Source organism: Tupaia chinensis, unplaced genomic scaffold (genome assembly GCF_000334495.1).
Source record: "Tupaia chinensis unplaced genomic scaffold, TupChi_1.0 Scaffold000235_1, whole genome shotgun sequence".
In the NCBI taxonomy this organism is placed as follows: domain Eukaryota; kingdom Metazoa; phylum Chordata; class Mammalia; order Scandentia; family Tupaiidae; genus Tupaia; species Tupaia belangeri.
In genome coordinates, this window is record NW_006159713.1 from 4,442,622 (window position 1) to 4,460,499 (window position 17,878).

The following is a 17,878-nucleotide window of genomic DNA, read 5'->3' on the forward strand; positions in this document are numbered from 1 at the left end:
CCCGCCTTCTCTCTCTCGATACATAGACAGACAGAGATAGTCTGTCGATTCTGTTTCTCTGGAGATCCCTGGCGATAACAGTTGCCCTTTGTCTTCCTAGATCTTCTCATCTCCAGCCTTAGGAAGCCCTCAGGGCCAGTGGGGAAGGGTATGTAGTTAGCCGAGGGCTCTGGTTAACAGAGCACCACCATCTAGGCCAGTGGCTGCAGACTCAGAGACCTGGCGGAGACCTGGCGGGGCGCTCAGTGTGTGAGGCTAATAGCACTTGTATGGAGACCAGCTATGACCACTGCCTCCTTTTGCCAAGTGCAGTCCACCCTAGGGCCATCGTGGGGTGCGGCCAGCCATCAGGTGACCATTTGCAACCTCTGATCTAGGGCCTCTGCTTTGCTGCGACCAACCCTGACCGCGTTGCTCCTGACGGCACGTGAAGCTCTCCCTAGAAGTCCTGAAAGGCAGCCACTGTCACCCTGGCCCGTGGTCTTCGCCACTGAGAACCTCTGCCGTGAGGGCTCCTAGCTCCCTGGCCACCTCGGACCTGCCCTCCATTTCCATCTGCTCCCCTCCTGTCTCAGCGTCCAGGTCTCCCTCACTGGCAGAGGCTGGGAAGACAGGACAGACTTGGGCAGCTGTGACTCTGGGTCTGGGCACCATCTCTCCTTGACTTAGAAAAACCACTGCCCCTTCTTGGGCCTCAGTTTATACCCCCTGAAGTAGGACAATGTCAGCCTCCCTGAGTGATCTGAGGGCTTGAGAAGTGGCTTTGTGACTTCTCAAGCAGTGTGTGTAGGGAGGAGGTGGCTGTGACTCCTCCGGGGCTGCAGATGGAAAAGCTGCCTGGTGGCTCCTTATGCATTTATTAAGCACGCACTAAATACAGATGCCGCTTCCATGCTGAGCAAACTGGCCGTGCCTTTCTGGGGGAGCCTCTGTGTGCGGAGAGTAGTCAGTTTGAAAACATTGGATTAAAACATGTGGCCTGAAGACACATGTAGATACATGTGCCTTTGTAAGTTACTTTAGCAGGGCTCTTGAAAAGTATTTATATATAAAAGTAGTATTTGTTTGTTGTTAATGGTTGTTGTTTGGTTGTTGTTGATATTTAATACTTTGATATTGCTTAGTATTAGACCAAAGGAAGTTCAAAGCCTTTATTAAATTCTTTTTGAGAGTTTTTTTTTTTTTTTGCTATAGGGCGCGTGTGCTCGCCAGACAGACAGACAGAGAGAGACAGAGAGACAGAAAGCGAGAAATCACCCCCAGGGGGGACGGCCATGCTGCAATCCCTTCTCCTCTATTCTCCTCTCGGGATCCTGGGCATGCATGCATACACGCCCGGTGTGAGTTTTAAGCCACCAGGTCTGGGACGCGAACCGCTGTCGTCTACATGGGAGTCCAGTGACATAGCCATTACGTTAACTGCTGGTCCCTATTAAATTATTTTTAAAAGGATTAGAGAAATTTTATGGCATCAATTATTTTTATATTTTTAGTTGATTTATATTTAAAAACAATTGGCTTTGTATTTTAATTTTTTTATATTTTATTTTATTTATTTATTTTTATATTTTATTCTCCTCTTTTTTTTATTTTTTGCCTTTTAAAAGAATAAACCTGAGGCTGGTTTTGGTCGCAATTTTTCCATTAGAAAAGCTGTGCCCACCCTGTCCTCGCTTTTTTATACCTGTGTGTCTTTGTGTGTTTTGTTACCGCGTCTATTTCTAATCCGCAGCCTTCCCCACTCAAAAAAAGCATTCATGCCAAACTAGTCCCAGCAGCTTTCGTGCTGAGGAAACTGGTTGTGCCTTGCTTGGGGAGCCTCTGTTTGAGGGGATGCAGAGAGACAACGCAGACACACAGGTAAATATGTTCAGGGCTGTGCATTACAGAGATCTGTGAGGGAAACAGTGCAGGGTCCAGGCGTGGTACAGTTGTCACACACAGGGACCCATGTGGGAAGAGGCGTAGGTTTGCATCCTGGAGCCTCCCTGAGCAAGCCAGATCTGAGCACATGCCCATGATCCAGGCCATTTAAGACCGGGGGTCAGGCCAGCAGGGAGTGTGCTGGTTAGGGTGCTGGACTGCCACATTGCCGACGCGGTTCGAATCCTGGACCTGGCAGCTTACTTTCTCACATTCCCTCTCTGTCTCTCTCTCTCTCTCTGTCTCTCTCTTTCTGGTAAGCACACATGTCCTAAACACTTGTTGAGCATATTTTAAAACATGATAATAATAGTAATAATAAATAAAATTAATTAAGTTATCCTTTAAAAGAGACGGGATGGGTCACAGCGTGAAGACCCTGTTGAGGATGCCTATCTCTCTGTGTCTCTCTTACTCACAGAAGAAATAAGGTTGGATAGACCAGCAGATGGTGTAATGGTTACATCTCTGGACTCCCACATGGCCAACTGTGGTTCAAGTCCTGGACCTGGTGACTTCAAACTCACGCCAGGCGCATGTGTGTGCATGCCAAAAATCCTGAGAGGCGAATGGAGGAGAAGGGACTGTGCAGTCGCCATCCCCCCTGGGGGATGATTTTTCATTTTCTGTCTCTCTGTCTCTCCAGTGAGTGCATATGCCCTATAGCAAAAACCTCTCAAAAAAAAAAAAAAGAAAAGAAAAGAAAAAGAAAGAAAGAAGGAAACTTTGACAAAAATTATTAAAAAGAAAAATCAAAAACGATGCAGAACTGAGCCAGCTTGCATTAGCTCAGGTGCTCAGGGATGGCCTTTGAGGAGGTGACATCAAGCTGATAATAAACATCCTTCATGTGAAGAAAAGCTTTTCTGGCAAAGGGAACAGCGTGCAAAGGCTCAGAGACAGGAGAGAGGTCGGCATATTTGCAGAGCAGATGGGAGGCCAGTGTGGCTGGGGCTGTGGGGCAGAGAGAGAAGGTGGCATGGGGTGGGGGTCAGGTCAGGTCAGGCTCGGCCCTGTCTCCCTAGGGACGGTTTGGGTTTGTGTGACCTGGAAGGTGAAGGCAGTGGGAGACTTTCAGGTTGCGCTATGGTAGCATCTGGTTTATACATTCATAGACTCCCACTGGCAGTGGGGTGTGGAAGGGAGTACATTTGAAGTTGCATCAGGGAGTTCTGTCACTGGCCAGGGTGTGGCTGGGCACAAGGTGATGAAGTCTGGCCAGGCCGAGGCAGTGCAAGCAGGGAGCTATAGACTGTGCCGGATGCAACCTGGAGGTGGAACCCACAGCACCAGTGGGACATGGGAGGTGAAGGTGCCAGGGCTCAGGACGATGAGTTCTGGGTTTCTGGCTAAGACAGTGATGTTCTAGACCTGTGGCTCGGTACTAGTCTCCAGTCCTGTCCTTCTGCTAAGGGCAAGATGCCTTGTCTCCAGGGCCAGCGGACCCCCATGCAGCCTGAGCCCTCTGTGTCTTCAGTGCTCTCCCCCAGGGTGTTCAAGGAATGTTTGTGGAGTGAATTGATGAATGGATGATGGAATTCCTAAGCCCCACTCTCCCGGCCTCCGTGAACCTGTCTATAAAAAGACTATAATTCTGCATTCTCACCTTCTAGGCTCCTTCCGTGGGGGTTCCAGTCACCCCAGAAGGCCTGTGCCCATAAATGCCAGGACTCAGGAGCATCTGTTAAGCATGCCCTGTCTCCCCATGTCCTGCCTCCAGCCTGAAACCTCAAATTACCTGTGGAGCTCGTGCCAAAGGGAGCCTTTCCATCTTGCCCAGATGCGCATGGCAGGCCCAACCCTCCCTTAATGACACCTTGCCGCCCACCCTGCTGTGGGGTAGGAGGGGAGGGGGCCTGGCCCAGCCTAAGCTGTGGTTTCTTTTTCCATTGCGTCAGGCCTCAGGGCCCGCTGCCTGCCCGGCTGGCACAGAGGGGCCCACTGACCCTGCCTGCCCCAACGACAGACATGTGCTCCCCGTTTAGGGGATCCAAGAGCTTCCTGCCAGAGGGTGAGTTGGGGATGGGGGATGTGCTTCTGGTTGGGGAGGAATCCCCTCCCCACTCACCTTCTGCTCACTCCAGCTGGAGCCTGTGAGCTGATCCAGGTGGAGCTGCAGTGAGCTGGGGCTCCTAGCCCAGCCCCTGACTCTCCGGGACCTGGCCCTGGGCATGGCCTTGGCTGCGCTGGAGTGAGTGAGGTGCAGCAGGCCCCAGTGCAGTAGCCACTGCCAGATGACTGGGCCTGGACAGTGGAAAGGGCAGCGATGGGGGACAGAACCTCGCCTCAGAGTTCATTTGAGTGTGCACCATAGCACTGGCTAGTCTGGGTGTGTGTGCGTCCGTGTGTGAGAATGCATACGTGTGTTTATAAACAAGCAAGTCTGCGAGTCTGACACACTCAGGATGAGAGAAGAGGTGCCCAACTGGGCAGCAGAGGGCGGTGGCCCTGGTGGCATCAGCATGTCACAGTGGGGGCCTGTGGAAGGGGTGACGAGGAAGTGGGTGAACTGGAAGTCACCCCATCGATAATGGTAAAAAATACAGGGGGCTGTGGGCAGGGTGACCCCAGAGGAGCTGGTTGGTGACCTTCGGTGTGCTGGGGTGGATCCTGGGTGCTTGTTAAATGGGGAGTGCCTTTACCGTGCCCGGTTGTGGGGCCCTGGTCACAGCGCTGCCCTGGTACCCTCAGACCTCCTGGTCCGGCAGACTCCCTGACTACCCCAGCATTGGCCTGGGAGCGTGCCGACCTGGTTCACACCCTGCCTCTGCTATTTCCTGGCCTGGCAACTCTACCCTCTGGAGCTCGGTTTCCTCATCTGTGAAGTGGGGGTGATTGTCCTGCACTCTTTAGCCCCTGGCTGGGCGGGTATGGGCACACACAGGCTCGCTCGGCCACAAGCAAGGTGGACATCCTTCTCTCTGCCCGTCTGTGGTCCTGCACTGGGCACGGCCACCCAGCTGCGCCTGGTGAGAGGGAACACACTACGCCAGCCCCTCCCATGGAAACAGGCTTTTAGGCCACAGGAGTGAATCCTGCAGACAAATTGCAGTGCTGTCCTGACGCCCGGCTGGTGTGATTATAATGAGGTTCTAGGGCCATCCGGTGGGAGGGAGGGGGTGAGGACTGGCTTCGTCACCGTCCAGATCCTGTCCCTGCCAGGCACGCCCTGGAGAAATTGTCACTGGAGGAGGAAGGCATCTTCCAAGCACCCGCCCCTCACTTGCCCTGGAGGTCTGCAGACCAGGCCTGTGTCTGCCCAGCAAGAGGCTGGCGCCCAGGGAGTGGGCCATGGTGAGGTCAGAGGGAGGAGGAGTGGATGCAGCACAGTGACCAGGCGTGGTCCATCCTCCCGGAGGACAGCGGCCGCTGCCTCTCCTGGCCTGACAACTAGCTCTCCCTACAGGGGCCGGAGCAAGCTCTTAGAAAATGCATGTCAGGGGGACCAGCAGTTAGAGTAATGGCTATGTCGCTGGACTTCCATGTAGTCGACTATGGTTCGAGTCTCAGACTCGGTGGCTTAAAACTCATGCCGGGCACGTGTGCGTGCGTGCCCAAGATTCCCAGAGGAGAACGGAGAAGGGACTGCGGCATGACTATCCCCCCCGGGGGCTGATTTCTCGCTTTCTGTCTGTCTCTGTCTCTCTCTGTCTGTCTGGTGAGCGCGTACGCCCTATAGCAAAAACCTCTCCAAAAAAAGAAAGAAAGAAAGAAAGAAAGAACGAAAGAAAGAAAGAAAGAAAGAAAATGCGCGTCAGGGTCCCGACAGTGGTGCTTGGGGAGGCTGACCCATGTTGGGGGTTCTGGCTCTGAGTCCTGAGACCTCCCTGAGTCCACGCTTTCCTGTGAACCGTGGTGGGCCGGGGGTGGACTGTGGACTTGAGACCCTGTTGGGGGTGCTGTCTCTCTGTCTCTCTCTCTGTGTCTCTCTCTCATGAAAAAGATAAACTTAGAACAAACAGATGCGAAGCAGATCATGTCACCTCTGTGCCTCTAAGACCTCCATCATTCTCAGAATGTAACCCAGGCTCCTAGACGGGCCTGCAGTGTCCTGGCCGCTCTCTCCCTGCTGTCTCAGTGGGTCCTAGCCAGACTGGAGTGTGAGCTCTGTGGGGGCTGAGATGGGACACTGTTCTGACTGTAGGGTCCCAGGAGAAGCTCAGTAAGCCCTCTAGACTCAGTGAGCTTCAGTTTTCTCCTCTGGAAAATGGGGGCAAGAATGGTACCCCAATAGTCCAAGCACGGATTAGGACACCGTGTTGCTGTCATGCTGTCAGTGCCCTCAGCATAGGGACTGGATTCAGTTCCCGGAGGGAACCCCCTCCTCCCTCCTCTGGGGAGGTACTCCTCCTCACAGTGGGGAAGAAATGGTAGTCAAGGAGTTGGAACGGGCCCCTGCGGCTAAGTGGGTGACAAGGCCTTGTTCAATGCACGTGCCGTGGAAACAAGATCTGACCACAGGGGCCTCAAAGAACTGTGGTGCTGTCCATGGCAAGATGGGAGGCTGAGGCATGGAGAGCCAGAGGGCTTACCTGCGGGGCCTGGGACAGGGGGGCCCCAGAGCTTTCCTCGGCCCCTCGCAATGAGTTCTACTCTTGCTCCCAGTGCACACCTGTACTCAAAGGACAGAACGGCTGCACGTGACCGAGTGTCCATGGTTAGACTGCATGGGAGAAGGATACACCCAGGCCTGGAGTGTGGAATTGGCAGAGTTGTGTATGAGTGAAACGATAAATTCTTTGTTGACGATAAGGACAACTCAGGCAGAGTCTGAGCAATATGGAAGGTTTGTCTATACACGTGCTTGTTTTCCTCATTCTTTTTAGAATTATTAATTTATTATTATTATTATTTTTTTAATTATTTTAAAATTTGACCAGAGCGAGACAGAGAGGGAAAGCGAGAAAGCAAATGTATATTGAATGTTTACTGAAGCCTTCCTGTGCACTTCTCTCTCTGCTTGGGCCAGACAGACAAGGAACAAGGTTGCATTTTGAGTAAATTACCAGAAGTGAGCTTCCTAGTGGCCAAAGCAATAAGGGAATACAGTTGTACTCCCCACTGTGGCCACACTAGGCCAACATGGTTGCTCAAGAAAAGCCCAGGCTTTCCTAGCACACCTGTCTGCTCTGATTTATGGCTGATCTGATGGGGGCAACCCACAGGAACCTGTGTGTATCTCACAGGTCAAGAATGACCAAATCAGAGAGAAGTTCACCCACCAGAGAAATACACCCACCAGAGGCTCCTTGATGGTACATTATTTTACATTTCTTCTTTCTCCCAGCCATGCCCTGAGGACTACCTTCCCCCCCTTTGCCTTTCAGCTCTCTGCCTACATTTTAAAGGCCAGGTGGCTTTGCCTCCCCATGGTGGTGTCTGTCCCCTCTAACCTTCTCTCCTCTTGCCCTAGACTGCCAGGAGCTGCTGCTGTCGCCGCCAGCCCCCATGGGCTACACACCGGGCGGGGGCACCCCCGCAGCAGGAGCAGTCCCCATGGGCTCCCAGTACTGCGTGTGCAAGGTGGAGCTGTCAGTGAGTGGTCAGAACCTGCTGGACCGTGACGTCACCTCCAAGTCTGATCCCTTCTGTGTCCTCTTCACAGAGAGCAATGGCAGGTGGATAGAGGTGAGGCCTCTCCGTGCGCATCGCCGGTGGGAAAGGAGGAGGCTGTAGTTCTGGGAAGGTGGGTGTCCCACTGGCCCCTGGAGCCTCCAGGTCAGGTCCTTGGAAGTCACTGGAGTGGGACGCTGGGGCAGGGGATTACTTAGAAAATTGTTGCTCTTCAAGTCAAACTTTATTTGGGGCCAGCCCTCTAACGTAATGGTTAAGAGAGCTGGATCCCACATGGCTGGCCACAAACTGAGTTCCAGCCCTAGTGGCTTGAGAAACATTCCAGGTACGTGTGTGTGCCCCAGATCCCAAGAGAATGGAGAAATTGACGAAAAGGGATTGTGGTCTGTCTGTCTCTGGCAAGTACACATGCCTACTGACTTTTTTTTTGAATTATTAATTTAATTTAATTTATTATTATTATTTTTTAATTTCACCAGGGAGAGAAACAGAGAGAGGGGGAAAGTGAGAAAGCAAGCCGCCAGGTCCAGGATTCAAATTGCTATCGGCCATGTGGGAATCCAGCAGCCTCAAGGGCCGGGGGTGGACTGTGGACTTGAGACCCTGTTGGGGGTGCTGTCTCTCTGTCTCTCTCTCTGTGTCTCTCTCTCATGAAAAAGATAAACTTAGAACAAACAGATGCGAAGCAGATCATGTCACCTCTGTGCCTCTAAGACCTCCATCATTCTCAGAATGTAACCCAGGCTCCTAGACGGGCCTGCAGTGTCCTGGCCGCTCTCTCCCTGCTGTCTCAGTGGGTCCTAGCCAGACTGGAGTGTGAGCTCTGTGGGGGCTGAGATGGGACACTGTTCTGACTGTAGGGTCCCAGGAGAAGCTCAGTAAGCCCTCTAGACTCAGTGAGCTTCAGTTTTCTCCTCTGGAAAATGGGGGCAAGAATGGTACCCCAATAGTCCAAGCACGGATTAGGACACCGTGTTGCTGTCATGCTGTCAGTGCCCTCAGCATAGGGACTGGATTCAGTTCCCGGAGGGAACCCCCTCCTCCCTCCTCTGGGGAGGTACTCCTCCTCACAGTGGGGAAGAAATGGTAGTCAAGGAGTTGGAACGGGCCCCTGCGGCTAAGTGGGTGACAAGGCCTTGTTCAATGCACGTGCCGTGGAAACAAGATCTGACCACAGGGGCCTCAAAGAACTGTGGTGCTGTCCATGGCAAGATGGGAGGCTGAGGCATGGAGAGCCAGAGGGCTTACCTGCGGGGCCTGGGACAGGGGGGCCCCAGAGCTTTCCTCGGCCCCTCGCAATGAGTTCTACTCTTGCTCCCAGTGCACACCTGTACTCAAAGGACAGAACGGCTGCACGTGACCGAGTGTCCATGGTTAGACTGCATGGGAGAAGGATACACCCAGGCCTGGAGTGTGGAATTGGCAGAGTTGTGTATGAGTGAAACGATAAATTCTTTGTTGACGATAAGGACAACTCAGGCAGAGTCTGAGCAATATGGAAGGTTTGTCTATACACGTGCTTGTTTTCCTCATTCTTTTTAGAATTATTAATTTATTATTATTATTATTTTTTTAATTATTTTAAAATTTGACCAGAGCGAGACAGAGAGGGAAAGCGAGAAAGCAAATGTATATTGAATGTTTACTGAAGCCTTCCTGTGCACTTCTCTCTCTGCTTGGGCCAGACAGACAAGGAACAAGGTTGCATTTTGAGTAAATTACCAGAAGTGAGCTTCCTAGTGGCCAAAGCAATAAGGGAATACAGTTGTACTCCCCACTGTGGCCACACTAGGCCAACATGGTTGCTCAAGAAAAGCCCAGGCTTTCCTAGCACACCTGTCTGCTCTGATTTATGGCTGATCTGATGGGGGCAACCCACAGGAACCTGTGTGTATCTCACAGGTCAAGAATGACCAAATCAGAGAGAAGTTCACCCACCAGAGAAATACACCCACCAGAGGCTCCTTGATGGTACATTATTTTACATTTCTTCTTTCTCCCAGCCATGCCCTGAGGACTACCTTCCCCCCCTTTGCCTTTCAGCTCTCTGCCTACATTTTAAAGGCCAGGTGGCTTTGCCTCCCCATGGTGGTGTCTGTCCCCTCTAACCTTCTCTCCTCTTGCCCTAGACTGCCAGGAGCTGCTGCTGTCGCCGCCAGCCCCCATGGCCTACACACCGGGCGGGGGCACCCCCGCAGCAGGAGCAGTCCCCATGGGCTCCCAGTACTGCGTGTGCAAGGTGGAGCTGTCAGTGAGTGGTCAGAACCTGCTGGACCGTGACGTCACCTCCAAGTCTGATCCCTTCTGTGTCCTCTTCACAGAGAGCAATGGCAGGTGGATAGAGGTGAGGCCTCTCCGTGCGCATCGCCGGTGGGAAAGGAGGAGGCTGTAGTTCTGGGAAGGTGGGTGTCCCACTGGCCCCTGGAGCCTCCAGGTCAGGTCCTTGGAAGTCACTGGAGTGGGACGCTGGGGCAGGGGATTACTTAGAAAATTGTTGCTCTTCAAGTCAAACTTTATTTGGGGCCAGCCCTCTAACGTAATGGTTAAGAGAGCTGGATCCCACATGGCTGGCCACAAACTGAGTTCCAGCCCTAGTGGCTTGAGAAACATTCCAGGTACGTGTGTGTGCCCCAGATCCCAAGAGAATGGAGAAATTGACGAAAAGGGATTGTGGTCTGTCTGTCTCTGGCAAGTACACATGCCTACTGACTTTTTTTTTGAATTATTAATTTAATTTAATTTATTATTATTATTTTTTAATTTCACCAGGGAGAGAAACAGAGAGAGGGGGAAAGTGAGAAAGCAAGCCGCCAGGTCCAGGATTCAAATTGCTATCGGCCATGTGGGAATCCAGCACCTTAACCACTGTGGCACCTGCCGTTCCCCTCTGACGTATATATTTATATTTTTTTGAGAGGTTTTTGCTCTAGGGCGCATGCGCTTGCCAGAAAGACTGAGAGAGACAGAGAGACAGAAAGCAAGAAATCACCCCCCAGGGGTGATGGCCACGCCACAATCCCTTCTCCTCCATTCTCCTCTCGGGATCTTGGGCACGCACGCATACGCGCCTGGTGTGAGTTTAAGCCAACAGGTCCAGAGCTCAAACCGTGGTCAACTACATGGGAGTCCAACGACATAGCCATTATGCTAAATGCTGGTCCCGCCCTCCAATATATTTTAAAAAATTAATTTGGGGGCCAGCAGGTGACATAGTGGTTAAAGTGCTAGACTCCAAAGGGTTGACTGCAGCTCGAGTTCCAGATCTGGTGGCTTGAAACTCATGCTGGGCACATGTGCATGCATGCCCCAAATCCCAAGAGGAGAATGGAGAGGGGATTGCGGCATGGCCATCCCCCCAGGGGATGATTTCTCACTTTCTCTCTCTGTCTCTCTGGTGAGCTCATGTGTCCTAAGAGCAAAAATTTCTCTTAAAAATTTTTTTATTTTAAATATATTTAAAATGTTATATTTGTATTTCCATTATTATAATCTATACATTTATCATTAAAAGTATATTTTGGGTTGTCTGGATAGTTTGACACATTTTTGCAGAAAAAAATAATTTAATACATATACTAATACATACAAAATGACCTAATAGTTTTGTATGTATTATTTTATGTTACTTTTTAAAAAAGCATTTAAAATTAGTATAATACATAAACTTCATAGTTTTACAAAAAGCTTACTTCTACTTTTAAATAGCCTCTCCTCATGGGGGCAGCAGATGGCATGGTGGTTGAACTCCCACTGACATGGTTCGAGTCCCAGACCTGGCAGCTTGCTTTCTTACTCTCTCTCTCTCTGGCGAGCACTTGTGCCTATAGTGAAATTAAAATCATAACAATAATAAATAAAATAAATAATTCAAAAATAAATAAACTTTTCCCTTTCTTCTTTTTTAAAAAATTTGTTCTTTGGTGTGGGGGGACCCTTATGAGGGTCTCACCATGCCACAGTGGCTCTCGGCCAACCAGGATCACAGGTGAACCCTTATGTTCAGGTGGCCCTGGGATCTGAACCTGGGCCTCTCATGTGGCTCCAGAATCACAAAGCAGTGCAGTGCCCTATCTTCTATGCCATATGATTCCTCCCCATCCCCCTCTATTTCGGTGAGAAGAAAACAGAGAAACCAATGCTAGGTTTTGGTCCTTGAGCTGGTCTAATGCCTAGCAGTGTTACTTCCACTGTGTGCCTTTGGGCGAGTGTCTGTCTGTTTCTGAACCTGTCTGTGAAATGGGGATTGTTTTTTTACCCTCTCTCCTTTGGAGGCCCCAGAGCTAGAGATGGCGATGGTGCCCTAGCCAAGGGCCTTTGGGAAACCCCAGTTCGAGAGCTGGGGAAGAGAAGCACTTGAGGAAGGGCATTAAGAAACTTAAACCAGGAGCCAGCAGATGGCATAATGGTTATGTCGCTGGACTTCCACATAGTCAAACCATGGTTCAAGTCTTAGACCAGCAGTTTCAAATGCATGCCAGCTTCAAATTCACCCCAGGCATGTATGTGTGCTGGCCCAGGATCCCCAGAGGAGAATGGCGGAGAAGGGTTTGTGGCATGGCCACCCTTCCCCTGAGGGGATGATTTCTCGCTTTCCGTCTCTCTGTCTCTGTCTCTCCAGTGAGTACATGTGCCCTATAGCAAAAATCTCTCTCTAAAAAAATTTAAAAAAACGAAACTTAACCTGTTAATACTTTCAGATCTTAAAACTTGCTTTGTTCCTGTTCTAAAAGGAAGCTATATTTATTGTAGTAAATTTAGAAAATTCAGAAAAACCTAAAGATCAAAATGGCTGGGAACCCACTTATCAGGATGAACCACCATTAACATGTTGGGTACCCAGCCTTCCAGATAGTTTTTTGTTTTGTTTTATTTTGTTATTTATGTGAGACTTTTGAAGACCAGCAGCTGGCTGGTTATGTCTCTGGACTCCCACGTGGTCGACCATGGTTCAAATCCTGGACCCACTGGCTTCAGACTCATGCTGGGCAGGTTGTACGTGCATGCCCAAGACCCCGAGAGGTGAATGGAGGGGGATTGTGGTGTGGCCATCCCCCTGGGGGAGTGATTTCTCACTTTCCATCTCTCTGCCTCTCTGTCTCTCCAGCGAGTGCATGCACCCTTTAGCAAAATCTTCCTCTCTTTTTTTCTTTTTAAGAGAGATTTTTGCTATAGGGCACATGTGCTCACTGGATAGACAGAGAGACAGAAAGCAAGAAATCACCTTCCAGGAGGAATGGCCACTCTGAAATCCCTTCTCTGTTTTCTTCTTAGGATCTTGAGCATGCACGCACATGGGCTCAGTGTGAGTTTCAAGCCACCGGGTCCTGGACTCAAACCATAGTTACCCACGTGGGAGTCCAGCGATGTAACCATTACACTAGCTGCTGGTCCCGCCTTTCAGATAATCTGTCATGCATGTATACTTTCTATACTGTGCATCTAAAGGGTACATGCACTCACCAGAGAGACAGAGAGGGAGAGACCCTCAGGGATAGTCACGCCAAATCCGTTCTCCATCTCCCTCCTTTTGAGATTTTGGGCATGCACTCACACAGGCCCAGTGTTTTTCAGGCTGCCAAGTCCAAGACTCAAACCATTTGGCCCACTCTGTGGGATCCCACTGCTTTAACCACCAAGCCATGAGCTGGCCACCTCTTTTTAAATAGATTTTAACTGGCCAGGGTAGGTGTCCTGCCAGACATGCTGTGATGTGCAGTTTCCCCAGATAATTGGCTGCTCCTCGTGATGCCCGAGACCTGGTGCCGGGACTGGTGACCCGTTTCACAGCGGGGAATGGGGGCCCAGAGCAGGTGGGGACTGAGCCAGAGTGCAGTGTCGCCAGTGGGTAGTGCAGCTGTCGGAAGGGGGAGGGAGACCTGGGTCAGCCAAGAGCTCCTGGGAGGAGCCTCAGGCCTGTGGCAGGCGGGTGGGGCCTCACTTTTGGTCTGGAGACCCCCCCCTGCCTCTCAGTGAGTGACATACTCCCCCACTCATATGCTCCCTGCCCTCCCCGCTCCCACCAGGCCGTCCACCCAGGCTAAACACAGGGCCAAGACCTCTTCCGGTTCCGCTGCTCAAGACCTTGGAAAGGGACTGGGTGGGAGGAAAAATCAACACAGCTTGACTTGAAAAATAGCCTGTCACCGACTGCATGGTTTGGGGCCTCAGTGTGGAGGCCAGGAGGCAGAGTTCCTGTTCCAGGGTCACTCCTGATCCTCCGTGCCAGGTGCCATCCTCCCTCGGGCTCCAGCGTCCACGCTGGGGAGGAGGGTGGCTGTATAGTTCCAAGATTCCAAGCATGATACAGACATCTGTGCCCCGCCCCCTGCTCTGTGGAAGGCCCTGGACTCCACTGCCCTCGGGGCCCTTCTCTTTCTTTCTGTTTTCTCCTCCAACTTCCATGTAAAATGTGGTTTGGAAAAAGTGTTCTCCCCAGATAAAGAGTATGAAACCACAGCCGCATGCCTGTGTCTTGTAGGAGTGGATACTAGAACCCAGATAACCCTGGGTCACGTGCACAGGCAGGGACAGGGGCCTGAGCTTTTCTCCCCAGCACCTGAGTACACACCAGGTCTAAAGAGGTAGGGATGTGTTGGACTAGCTGGTGGTGTGGTGGTGGGCAGCTGGACCCCACAGGACTGTGCAGTTCAAATCCCAGACCCAGCACCTTGAAAACCATGTCGAATGTGCGGGAACCAGCAGTTAGCGTAATGGCTATGTCGCTGGACTCCCACGTAGTCGACCACGGTTTGCATCCCGGACCCGGTGGCTTAAAACTCACGCTGGGCGCGTGTGCGTGCGTGCCCAAGATCCCGAGAGGAGAATGGAGGAGAAGGGATTGTGGCGTGACCATCCCCCCTGGTAGGTGATTTCTCGCTTTCTGTCTCTATGTCTCTCTCTGTCTGTCTGGTGAGCGCATGCGCCCAATAGCGAAAAACCTCTCCAAAAAAACAAAACAAAACAAAACAAACCCATGTCGAATGTGTGTGTGTGTGTGTGTGTATGTGTGTGTGTGTGCCCAAAATCCCAAGAGGAGAATGGAGGGGAATGGATTGCAGCATGGCCATCTCCTTTGGGAGGTGATTTCTCACGTTCCTTTCTATGTATCTCTGTCTGTCTTTCTGGTGAAAGCATGCACCCCAAAGCTTAAAAAAAAAAAAAAAAAGTCCAAAGAGGAGTGTGTGCATGCATGCCCAAGCTCCTGAGAGGAGACTGGAGAAGGAATTGCGGCATGACCATCCCTAACTGGAGGTGCTTTCTCACTGTCCCTCTCTCTCTCCAGCAAGCTCATGTACCCCATAGCAATACTAATTTAAAGGGAAAAAAAAAAAGGAGGATAGGTACTAGATTCACACCAGGGTTTCAGATCTTAGCCCTACCCTTCCACTTAGCTGTTCAACCTCAGGTAGGCCACTTAACCTCTCCAGGCGTGTGGGACATCAGTTCCCCTGCCAGGTCTCGGGAATCCCGCCTGCCTCTCAGTGAGTGACATACTCCCCCACTCATATGCTCCCTGCCCTCCCCGCTCCCACCAGGCCGTCCACCCAGGCTAAACATAGCCCAGGGCCAAGACCTCTTCCGGTTCCGCTGCTCAAGACCTTGGAAAGGGACTGGGTGGGAGGAAAAATCAACACAGCTTGAGCCCCAAAATAGCCTGTCACCGACTGCATGGTTTGGGGCCTCAGTGTGGAGGCCAGGAGGCAGAGTTCCTGTTCCAGGGTCACTCCTGATCCTCCGTGCCAGGTGCCATCCTCCCTCGGGCTCCAGCGTCCACGCTGGGGAGGAGGGTGGCTGTATAGTTCCAAGATTCCAAGCATGATACAGACATCTGTGCCCCGCCCCCTGCTCTGTGGAAGGCCCTGGACTCCACTGCCCTCGGGGCCCTTCTCTTTCTTTCTGTTTTCTCCTCCAACTTCCATGTAAAATGTGGTTTGGAAAAAGTGTTCTCCCCAGATAAAGAGTATGAAACCACAGCCGCATGCCTGTGTCTTGTAGGAGTGGATACTAGAACCCAGATAACCCTGGGTCACGTGCACAGGCAGGGACAGGGGCCTGAGCTTTTCTCCCCAGCACCTGAGTACACACCAGGTCTAAAGAGGTAGGGATGTGTTGGACTAGCTGGTGGTGTGGTGGTGGGCAGCTGGACCCCACAGGACTGTGCAGTTCAAATCCCAGACCCAGCACCTTGAAAACCATGTCGAATGTGCGGGAACCAGCAGTTAGCGTAATGGCTATGTCGCTGGACTCCCACGGAGTCGACCACGGGTTGCATCCCGGACCCGGTGGCTTAAAACTCACGCGGGGCGCGTGTGCGTGCGTACCCAAGATCCCGAGAGGAGAATGGAGGGGAAGGGATTGCAGCATGGCCATCCCCTTTGGTAGGTGATTTCTCGCTTTCTGTCTCTATGTCTCTCTCTGTCTGTCTGGTGAGCGCATGCGCCCAATAGCGAAAAACCTCTCCAAAAAAACAAAACAAAACAAAACAAACCCATGTCGAATGTGTGTGTGTGTGTGTGTGTATGTGTGTGTGTGTGCCCAAAATCCCAAGAGGAGAATGGAGGGGAATGGATTGCAGCATGGCCATCTCCTTTGGGAGGTGATTTCTCACGTTCCTTTCTATGTATCTCTGTCTGTCTTTCTGGTGAAAGCATGCACCCCAAAGCTTAAAAAAAAAAAAAAAAAGTCCAAAGAGGAGTGTGTGCATGCATGCCCAAGCTCCTGAGAGGAGACTGGAGAAGGAATTGCGGCATGACCATCCCTAACTGGAGGTGCTTTCTCACTGTCCCTCTCTCTCTCCAGCAAGCTCATGTACCCCATAGCAATACTAATTTAAAGGGAAAAAAAAAAAGGAGGATAGGTACTAGATTCACACCAGGGTTTCAGATCTTAGCCCTACCCTTCCACTTAGCTGTTCAACCTCAGGTAGGCCACTTAACCTCTCTGTGCTTCGTTGTCCTCATCTCCGAGCTGGAGCTAATGATTGCTTCAGTCACGCAGGTCACTGACCATGAGTGCCCAGCAAAGAGAAGGTGTTTGGCAACTTAGCAGGCTGGTTTCCAACAGCCTGAGGGGGGAACCAGCCTCCTTGACACCAACCCCCATTTCCCTGCCCCTGTGCCAGTACGATCGGACAGAAACAGCGGTCAACAACCTCAACCCAGCTTTCTCCAAGAAGTTCGTCCTCGACTACCACTTTGAGGAGGTGCAGAAGCTCAAGTTCGCCCTGTTCGACCAGGACAAGTCCAGCACGCAGCTCGATGAGCACGACTTCCTGGGCCAGTTCTCCTGCAGCCTGGGCACAGTGAGCCAGGGCCCTCCTGTGGGTGGGATCGGGGCAGCACCCCCCATCCCGCATCACCCGGCGACCCCATCACATATCTGCCCCTCCCTGTGCCAACTTCCCCCAGCACCCTTTTCCTGGCTGGCTCGCAAGGCGCTCCTGCAGGTGGCCTTGGGCTGGGGGGTGGTGTCAGGGCCAGGCTTCTGTCCAGAAGGCCGAAGCTTCCTATTGTTAGGAGTGATTTGATGTGGCCTTGACTTTCTGGGTAGGGGCATTGGACCAGCCACCAAGACACACACAGCCAGCCCACGTCGTGGCCTGACTGACTTACTCACTGTGTGATCCTGGACAGCTTCATTTTTCTCTCTGGGCCATGCTTCCCCTTCCAGCCCAGTCCTTGGTGAACTCCTGGATACTGGGAGGGACCTGGCTAGGAGCCCATGTCACAAGCCCCAATTTTCTCTTAGGGATATGTGACCTGAGGCAAGCCCCACCCTTTCCATGCCTGAGCTCTCCAGAGTTCCCTGAGAGATGATGATGGCTCTGCCCAGCCTGTGGGGGGAGGGAGTAAAAGAGAGAATTAGAGACTGTGAGGACCTAGAGGAAGCTGTGAAATATGCTGGGCCTTCTGGGAATGATGTTCATGGACATCCTCAAGGTGGGACAGTTGATGTGACATCTACCTGTGTGTGGCAGTCAGGGCCCCCATCGTGTGTCTGTGTCCTCAGTAGCTGAGGAGAGAGCCCAGGGCCTTGTGGAGGGAAGGTGGGGCGAGGAAGGGATGTTCAGCGTCTGGGGAGGCAGTGACAGGGGAGGGAGGCTTCTGGACTAGAGGCCCAGCATGGAGGAGCAATGAGGAGCTTCCATCAAACCTTCCCAGCTGCTCTCCTTTCCTCTCCTCTCCCATTGCCCAGGGCGCCACCCCTGGCTGGAGCTCCATGAAAGCCAGAGCAAGGGGAGCCAGGCATGGAGCCCACAGAGAAGGGCAGAGGGGGCCAGGAAAGAACCAGGCACAGCTCAGACGGGTGTGGCCTCTGAACTGTAAGGAAACCCTGGCATTTTAGCCAAGAAACCAGGCCATGGTGGCCACCCCAATAGAGC

At 52.0% G+C, this 17,878-nt stretch overlaps 1 protein-coding gene across 4 annotated transcripts in view; it reads left to right on the plus strand.

The window, feature by feature from the left end:
* CPNE2 (copine 2) overlaps positions 1-17,878 on the plus strand; it is a 58,728-nt gene that overhangs the window by 1,702 nt on the left and 39,148 nt on the right. For 3 of the 4 annotated variants that reach the window (XM_006148407.3, XM_014587782.2, XM_006148409.3), the window contains exons 1-2: positions 9,627-9,841; positions 16,619-16,798. In XM_006148407.3, the coding sequence (XP_006148469.1) occupies positions 9,662-9,841; positions 16,619-16,798 (360 nt within the window). In that variant the 5' untranslated portion in view covers positions 9,627-9,661. Of the gene's footprint in view, positions 1-7,336; positions 7,552-9,626; positions 9,842-16,618; positions 16,799-17,878 lie in introns of those variants that run through there. The other variant, XM_027771848.1, reaches the window with a different exon arrangement.